General features: G+C 32.9%; 2 protein-coding genes across 4 annotated transcripts; one reads left to right on the top strand and one right to left on the bottom strand.

The window, feature by feature from the left end:
• Window positions 1–1,058: 1,058 nt before the first annotated feature.
• Kr-h2 (transmembrane protein 33-containing Krueppel homolog 2) lies at window positions 1,059–4,879 on the top strand. 3 transcript variants are annotated; one of them, XM_018455644.1, is made up of 6 exons: window positions 1,059–1,236; window positions 2,194–2,361; window positions 3,251–3,432; window positions 3,896–3,963; window positions 4,078–4,211; window positions 4,428–4,879. In XM_018455644.1, exons 2-6 carry the CDS (start codon window positions 2,195–2,197, stop codon window positions 4,639–4,641), a joined length of 765 nt encoding a protein of 254 aa, XP_018311146.1. In that variant the 5' UTR covers window positions 1,059–1,236; window position 2,194; the 3' UTR covers window positions 4,642–4,879. The 3 variants fall into 3 exon arrangements, with proteins under 3 accessions (XP_018311146.1, XP_018311147.1, XP_018311148.1); XM_018455645.1 differs by having other exon boundaries at window positions 2,188–2,361; XM_018455646.1 differs by lacking the exon at window positions 1,059–1,236 and adding an exon at window positions 1,340–1,464.
• A 718-nt stretch (window positions 4,880–5,597) lies between these two features.
• Window positions 5,598–8,420, bottom strand: RpS3 (ribosomal protein S3). The gene is made up of 4 exons (XM_018455640.1): window positions 8,320–8,420; window positions 7,470–7,792; window positions 7,165–7,352; window positions 5,598–5,796 (listed from the first exon to the last, which is right to left on the bottom strand). Exons 1-4 carry the CDS (start codon window positions 8,350–8,352, stop codon window positions 5,612–5,614), a joined length of 729 nt encoding a protein of 242 aa, XP_018311142.1. The 5' UTR covers window positions 8,353–8,420; the 3' UTR covers window positions 5,598–5,611.
• Between the last annotated feature and the right edge of the window lie 407 nt (window positions 8,421–8,827).

The following is an 8,827-nucleotide window of genomic DNA, read 5'->3' as shown; positions in this document are numbered from 1 at the left end:
CCTCCGGGCCCTTTGGGCCCTTTTTATACCACCGAAAATTTGCCCAGGGTTAACGGTCTTTAATAGTATCTCGTCGGTGGTATCACCGATTAAACCATAATTTTTGTATAACACTTTTTTTCTCTTTCACAGATTCGAAAATCCTTTTCCAGGATTAAAGTGTACACATTAATACGTATTTGTGAGGTGGAGTTTATGCCGAGAACGATAAAACATTTTTCTTAAGATTTCAATTTTGAAATTTTTTGTCGTTCTCGGCATAAATTCCATCTCACAAACACGTATTAATGTGTATACTTTAATCCTAGAAAAGGATTTTCGAATCTGTGAAAGAGAAAAAAGTATTTATTATAAAAAAAATCATGATTTAATCAGTAATACAGACGATTTTAAGAGATCCCCTTAAGAGGATGCTAGAGTGGTCAAATTGTTGGGACTTTGCAGATCGATATAAATCTCCGAATTTACTGAACGGAACCAAAAATTCTTTCACAACAGGAATAAAGTAGACGCAAAATTTGGTAGTGCTGCAATAGACTTTTTACTAAAATAAAAAGAAATTAAAAACTTACATTTTTCAACTCTTAGTTATGAAAGATTAAAAGCTTCATATAAGATTTATGTCAATCTGCAAATGACGTGTATACGAATGCTGAGCGAAGATTCGGAATGGTAAACAAAAAGCAATAATTGCGTCTAGTTGTAGATGTTTGAAAACTTCCGAAATGTTCTTCCAAAAAATGGAGTTGCAATATGTTAGATAAGGACAGATGAATGCATTTGAGCGAGACACAGCGATATATAATAAATATAAGAAATGAATGAAAGAGATGTCACTATTATTGAATTTGGAATTAAAAAAAAAGTCTGTACTATCAAGTTCGGCCGCGTCACTCCAGCTCTCCTTAAAAGTTAATTATTTGCTGATGAATAATTCTACCAGCTAAGTCAATCATCGGTCGAGTTAATTGTCGAATCTGATGAAAGTCGCTAATTTTGGCTCAAGATGGCACCGTGTCGCAGACACTGTGCGACATCTGCGAACGGGATTTACGGAAACGATATTCATTCGCCAATATTCACGAGGCTGTCGGAAGTTGGGTTCTCGGCTCGTTTAGACACGTAGATGTTCCGAATAGGTGGATTCGTGCCGCTCGTGCGATTGTTTGCTGTCGTCACTGACGTGTAGATCACCACTGGAGTATCCTGTGCGTCGTCGTGCGGAGCGTGCAGCGTGTAAGTGTAATTAAAGTTTGGCTCGCCTGATTTAGATCAAGCCTTGATGGTACGAACGGTACGAACACAACGGTGTCATCCGAATGACGATGTAATTTACCTGATCAAATCGTGTGATCTGTGTATGTCGCGCTACGTGCGGAGAGAAAAACTGCTTACACACATCGTTCAGACATGGCCATTCTGAACCGAAATTCTCGCTCGTTAACATTTACGCGTTAACGGCTCGTGAGTTCATTTCTCGGTCAAAAAGAAGCAACTTTCCCTCAGAAAGCCTGATCACTTTCACTTTAGAAACGCGCGATGCTCACGATACGCAAAGGCGCATCTTTTTTTTATGATTCTATAACAGATCTGCATAGTTTCCACACTTATTTGAATAAATTTAAAAAACAGGTTTCTTCCAAAATTCTGTTAACATTTCCATTGAGAGAGTCAATCTTGAAATCTAGATGAAAGTTATAAAAGCAAATTTACTAAAATATTTGTAATTTTATATATTGATCAACATCTAGTGAATTCGCTCACTTTTGTAATTTTTAAAATACACAATTGACTCTTAGGTATTGATCAATGAAAATATAAATATTCCAATAAATTCCAGTAAATTTGCTCACTTTTGTAATTTTCATCTTATTTCAAGATACATAATCAACTATCAACCCTAAATTCTATTAATATTTCCACAGAGAGGAGAAAGTCAATTGCGTTGGTCTAGAGATTGATTGTATATCTTGAAACAAGATGAAAATTGCAAAAATGAGCAAATTTACTAAATGTTGATCAATAAAATTGTAAATATTTCAATAAATTCGCTCATTATTATAATTATTACCTTGTTTCAAGGTATATAATCAATTTAGAGGAAATAAGTTTTTAGTGCAAACATGTTTTTGTATACATGTGACGTAATTATTTTTTTCATAGTTGATTCTTATTGTTTCTTTTTTGCTTCAGGATGGTGGATAACACAAGCAGTGGATCCAGCGACTCGTCGCCACAAGTCGAAAAGGGATGGCTAGCCTTGAAACAGCATATTGTAGACAATAAGATTAAATTTGGATTATGGGTCACCAGACTCTTCACCATAATATTCACCTTCGGTTACATTATTCCTATATTTGGGTACTTACATCTTTCATAACTTTAGAACTAGAACAACACCTGCTTTTATGAAGTACCTTAAGCCCGCAAACACAATAGAGTAATAAGTCTTAAGCCTTAAGGAACTGACCAATCATAGTTGATTATTCTTCTCACATTCAATTGTGATTGATCAATTTCTTAAGACTTAAGGCTTACTACTCTATTATGTTTGCAGAGTAAATCAAGCAGAACAACAAATCTTGATAATGTCAAATAATGGCATTAAAATGAAACATAAATGATTGAAAAGTGACTTTTAGTGATTATTTTGAAGTCATTTTGATGTAATTTTGATAATGACTTGTGTTCTGTTTGAGAACCTTTTGGAGCTGATGCCAAAATTTGTAACATAGTAACACTAGGTTTGTGGAATCCATTAATATACGTTAGTTGATCTACAGGATGGGAAAGTCACTATATAGTGGCACTGAGACAGTGTCATGTTTTAAAGCATGAAATACAATGAAATAATATGCACTGCGTTTTTATTTCTCTTATAATTCTTTTTTTCACTTAATTTTTTAACTTTGTCGTGCATTACAATAGATATAATAATAATAATAAGAAGAAGAAGAAGAATAAAATAATGAATTATAACAAATCTTACTAAAAAAAAAAACTGTAAGATTTAAAAATTAGATTTTTATTCTTTAAAGGCATTAATTTCAAGGAACTTGAAATTAAGGAAAATGACAAAAGAGAATGAATATTAAGAATGTTTTAACAAGAATAATCCTAATTTTTGTGCAAATGTAACATAAAAAATTGAATTGGTTGATATTTTCTACAAAGAGATCTATTAGATGGATTCAATAAACCCAATAGATCTACTTCAACGTCAAAGAGTTAAATTACGGTTTTGTTTCAGGAATCCCTATAATATATACTACAAGGTATTAATGAATAATGCGGCAACTAGTGCGTTACGTCTGCATCAAAGAGTTCCCCGCGTTCAGCTCTCAAGACAATTTTTAGAGACGTTGCTGTTGGAAGATTCGTGCCACTATTTGTTCTACTCTTTGATATTTTTGTACGCGGCGCCAGTTACATGTATCCTTCTTATATTTATGTAGTCTGTTCAAGCAATTTCTTAAATGTTTCATATCGCTCTCTTAATTCAAAAGTGACAACTAAAAAATATGATTTTCATGTTTTTACCATGTTATTACCATGAGTTAAGTAAAAAATTACGATATCGGACATCAATACCTAACTTAATATATCATAAAAATCATTAAAATTGGCACAACTAAAAAAGGATATTTAAAAAAAAATCGTCACGATTTAAAAAGGATGATTTTTTTTAAAGATCATAAAATGATAATGATAGAAATGACATTTGATTGTGTTAAGAATACATTCTTTTTGCCGATACTATTTTGATTAGTCATTAATTTTCTGTTAAGTTAAAAAATAGTTTTTCCCCTTTCCTGAATTTTTTGTCACTTTTAAGATAAGAGAGCGAATTATTTTAATAATAACAAAATTCAATCCTGAACTGATTTGTATGCAGTGGTGCTCATACCAGTTTTTCTTTTTGCTCTGATGCACATGGCTAGTTACTCTCTTACATTGCTAGATGTAAGTAAACAGAATGATTATGCAATATATATATATGCAAAAAAATTATACCTTACGATTATCTGCACAGTCATAATAAGAATGTAAGTTGAACTTGTGATCTCTCTGTCTCAGTGCTTAGGACATAATAGCTGGTGGGGCGCTCGTCTGTTAATATCTTTGGTGGAATTTCAATCACGGAATATTCTTCGCCTGTGTGCTCTGTCAGAAATCATCATCTTACCATTTACCGTTCTCCTAGTATTCACGTATGTATCATGCACGATTAGATATGTTCTTTGTTGCTTCAATGAGCTGCATTAAAATTTCTATTAAATATATCTATTTCATTTTAAATGCAACAAGTACATACTAGTATAATCACAAAGAACAGACCTATAATCGTGTCGTAATCCACGCGATATGAATTATAATCAAGAAATAGTATTGCGACTTTTAAACATCTCTTATATTTTTTTTTACAGAGGACGCGCCGGTTTACTGACCCCCTTTGTTTATTATCAGTTTTTGAAACTACGTCTTGCATCTCAAAGAAATCCATTCACACGTAACGTATTTTACGAACTCAGAAACGGACTGAGCTCAGTGTCGAAAAAGCCGGCCGTGCCGGACATCGTTCGGAGAATGATCGACGGTCTGCTTTCTCTGACCCAACAAATGGCGCCAGTGCGTCAATAATATCCATATTATTTATGATATTAAATTCAATTATTTCTCATATTGTCTCAAAGACAGATCTCCTAGGGTTCTAGGGTCCACTCAGCGACACTTTCATGAATTAGTGTTAGCGCAAAGTGAGTGTAGACATAAAAATTCATAGTGAATGTTATGTGAATTATTTGAAATGATTTGAAAAATCTGTGAAAACAATCAAAGTATATGAACAATTTCTTACTTTAACAGTTATGCTTATTTACTACTAAATGTTAAGTGAAAATGTGAGGATTTTGTACTAATCATAAATATAAAATTTACAAGTTAAAAGATTTACTAACTTTTAATAACTTCGCTAAATTTTGGATTCTATTTTTTAGTCTTAAATTTTACTAAATAAAAATATAATTATGCACTAACTTTATGATTTAAGTATATAATTTTGAGCCATAAATTTGTAACTAGTAAGATAATGGTGCATAATGAAGTTTACTGATTAATGGAGTTCAATGATTAAATGTCAACTCTTTTTTGATTGGTTTCGCACAGTTTTGCGGTATTAGGGAATGTTGTGTATAATACCTAGTACATAAGTTATTAAAATTTATATTTCCGAATTACACGGAATGGTTGACCGTCATTTTTTGGGATAAGTTCTGGAATAAGTTTAATACATGTCATATGTTTATTTTATCAATTGTTATTTTAATGTAAATTTGTTTATCTTCTATTAGATATTTGGATATTTATGTTTAAAAATAATTCAGAATGGTTTTACAAATGAAAATAGTTATCGGGTATACTGTAGCATATATTGTGAAATATTAATAAATCTTTTTAAATAAAAAGTAAAGATATCTGTCTAAAGTAGATATTCTTACCTAGTACGAATCCTTTTTTTTAGTATGTTGAAAAAAATGTTGGAAATAAAACGACACAGATCTTATTTTTTATATTTATTTTTTGAATGCATATAAATGCATTTAAATTACTGTTATACGGCGAGAGGAGTAGGTTGAGGTATGTCTTTTGAAGGTTTCACCTCGGAGATTGGAACTGATGGCGGAACTTCTTCTTTCGGCTCCACAATCGATACATAATCAGGAAGAGGCTTCTTCGGGCCGCTCTTGCCATTGGGATCCCACGGTAACATAATTTTGACTTTGATTCCCAATACGCCTAAAATATATTACAAACATATAACATATAGTATGAAATATAACACATGAGGTTTGTTTTCTGTTCCTGCACTGGTCGCACTAGTTCAAAAAGTGTACACTAAAGCGTTTTCTGTTCCCAAAATGGCGTCAGCGACGCTGTTTTTTGTTCCAGTGCAACAGAACTCAGTGCACGAGTTCACTGAACTGGCTGCACTAGGTCTGAAACTAGTGCAAGCAGTACAAGTACACTAGTGTACATACACTGGTGTATACTATTCAGCCACAGAAAATAGATATCACAGATATCGTCGTACATACATACAAATAGTGCGCAAGTCCACGGCTAAATAAAACGGTAAGTATATGTGAAAATAATAACTTCTCTCAACTAAAAGACTTTAATATGTACTATTTCAATACGTAGCATTAAAGATTCACAAGCAATCATCATAATTAGATATTAGTTAAAAATCGTAATTACTGAGCATCAAATTTGTAAGGTTAGAAAGTCATACTAATACGTAATAATTAATAATAAAGTACTACATATTTTTATAAATAATAATTTCTATACAGAAATTATTGCTTATAAAAATGTATAATATTATATTATTAATTATTATGCATTAGTATGCTCAATAGTTATGATTTTTAACTAATAAATTGTGACGGTTTTCACTTGTATATCTGCATTTTTAATGCTATGTATTAAAATATAGATATTATAAAGTCGTTTAGGTTAAGAATAGTCTTGTCCATATACTTACTGTCTTATTACTCGATTCTCACAAGAAAGAAAGAAGTTTGCACTATTCAGAACTGAAACGTCATTTTTCTTGTACTAGTACGTTTTCTATTCCTTGCCTGCACTCTTACATTCGTCAGTTCTGGCTTGCACTAGTTCAGTTCAGTTCAGTTCTAGTGCAATCCCAGTGCAGGAACAGAAAACAAACCTATGAATGACTTTATAAAATAAATTGAACATAAAATGAATTTCTGAATATATACATTCTAATATCAAGTCTTTATGAACACATTCAGCAAAATATTTATTTTGCAATTAATAGGAAGTTTTCTTCGTGCTAATTGTACTATACTTTTACATCTAGAGGAATAGTTCAATCTCAGTGAAGAAAACTTCCTACAGTTGCAAAATAAACATTTTGCTGAACGCGGTCATTACTACATTGGTCCACTTTCCATTGAAACCATCAATTCAATGCAGATTAAATTTAGAAGATTGTTTCCATTGAAAGTAGAAACTGTGGATTGAAACGGAAGTAAAAGTACAGTCAAACACATTTCCACCGATCAATTCAAATTTGATTGCATGCTTTGATGGAAACCATTGTTAGTCAAAGCAATCGACGTGATAATGCAATCGTACCTTGCCGCAGGAGTACATGCCTGGTGGCAGTGTTTACATACTCATTAGTCGGTTCACCCGAGTGGATCATAAGACCATCAACAAACTTCATCGATTTTGCTCTTTGACCACGTAATTTGCCACTGACGACGACCTCGCAGCCTTTTGCGCCAGATTCCATAATAAAACGCAGAACACCATAGCATGCCCTGAGCATAATAAAATATTTAATGAAAATTACAAAAGATATGATTAGAAGTAACAAAATAAATAGATGTAATTAGGAGTAATAAGATAAATGAAAAGCAGATAAAACTCTGACTTGCCTTCGTACAGCGAGACCTCCAATCAGCTTATAACGAAGAGACTCTGCCTGTGCAATGGCACACAGACCACGTGTGGCCACTTTCTCTGCATACAACTCAACATTTTGAGGTTCTTTGAAGTTGAAACGCTTCTGTACCACAGACGTCAGTTCCCTGATTCTACGGCCTTTTTCGCCGAGTACGCTCTGTGTGTGGGTGGCCAATAAAATAATCTCAGTTCGATTTGGTGTCACTCGGACCTCCACACCTGAATAACCATCTTCGGCGAGCTCACGAGTTAAGAACTCATTCAACTCGGCTCTGAAGACACCATCGCCAACAAACTGAAAATAAAAGAAAAATCTGAAATATATATATATAAAACACAAAATCTATTCTTTATCTTAAATAGTATATAATTTATCTATAGACTATAATCTATTATATATAAGAGAATTGTATCATAAAAGTTTGTAACGGAAGAAAAGTGAGCTATATATTACTTATTAGATACAAATTGCGAAGTAAATAAAATAAAAATTAATTAATGGAAGTTTATAATTTATTTTATAGATTATACTCGAAATAAATATAATACAAACGTCAAATATGTAATTTCAGAATATTACAAAGAAAAATCACAATACCGAATTCCATCTAATAGAAATATATACATTTTAAGTAATTCTGAAAAAGAACACGTGGAGTTGCAAAATCCACGCGAGAACGACGCTGGAATCCATGACATCCGCGGATCGCGGTCTCCGCGTTCATCCAATTTTCAGCGAAATATCGCCGCAGAAGCTTCCCGCATTGAAACAATGAAAATATTTTTGCGTATTGCACATGATAAACTCTGAAGATCGCTAACCTTCCTCTTCTTAGATATTGAACGATTCTCCATCACTGCCTCATATTTTAGCAAAGCTACCGAAAGAAAACAATAAATCGAAAAGATTTGTCTAGGGGAGAAACCCGGAGAAGCCGATCGAAACGCATGCGCAACAAATCGAATTCAACAATCGAAAAAAAAACCGTATCAGTGGCGCCATCTATTACAACGTATTATTGATTATTGCGTGTTATCAATTATAAAATCTATAGCGAGAGAGAAGCCACCGACGAGATATTATTAAAGACCGACATCCTTTCAGGAGTTCGCGTCCTTGTTAATATTGAAGTGATTAAGAGTAAAAAAACTGATAATATTGTACTAATTTTATGATTTATTAGTTTAGTAGACGTGTTTACCGGTGTATATGCATTTAAAACTCCCCAGATAACCAACTCGCACAAAATACCACTATCGTATTGTTACGGTACTGCTACGAGATGGCGGTGTACGGCGTAACTGTATAAAGTCACTAGATCTATAAAGT

This window comes from Mycetomoellerius zeteki, unplaced genomic scaffold (genome assembly GCF_001594055.1).
Source record: "Mycetomoellerius zeteki isolate Tzet28-1 unplaced genomic scaffold, Tzet1.0 scaffold5, whole genome shotgun sequence".
In the NCBI taxonomy this organism is placed as follows: Eukaryota; Metazoa; Arthropoda; class Insecta; order Hymenoptera; family Formicidae; genus Mycetomoellerius; species Mycetomoellerius zeteki.
This window is presented reverse-complemented; position numbering and strand designations above follow the sequence as displayed.

Bases quoted from the DNA above. Each gene is read 5' to 3' on its own strand.
- Kr-h2 (XM_018455644.1), top strand. From the start codon at position 2,195: ATGGTGGATAACACAAGCAGTGGATCCAGCGACTCGTCGCCACAAGTC. The intron at 3,433-3,895 runs GTATCCTTCTTA...ATTTGTATGCAG, and splicing joins GTACGCGGCGCCAGTTACAT to TGGTGCTCATACCAGTTTTT. The intron at 3,964-4,077 runs GTAAGTAAACAG...TCTCTGTCTCAG, and splicing joins ACTCTCTTACATTGCTAGAT to TGCTTAGGACATAATAGCTG.
- RpS3 (XM_018455640.1), bottom strand. From the start codon at position 8,352: ATGGAGAATCGTTCAATATCTAAGAAGAGGAAG. The intron at 7,793-8,319 runs GTTAGCGATCTT...TTTTATTTTCAG, and splicing joins CAATATCTAAGAAGAGGAAG to TTTGTTGGCGATGGTGTCTT. The intron at 7,353-7,469 runs GCAAGTCAGAGT...TATTATGCTCAG, and splicing joins GGAGGTCTCGCTGTACGAAG to GGCATGCTATGGTGTTCTGC.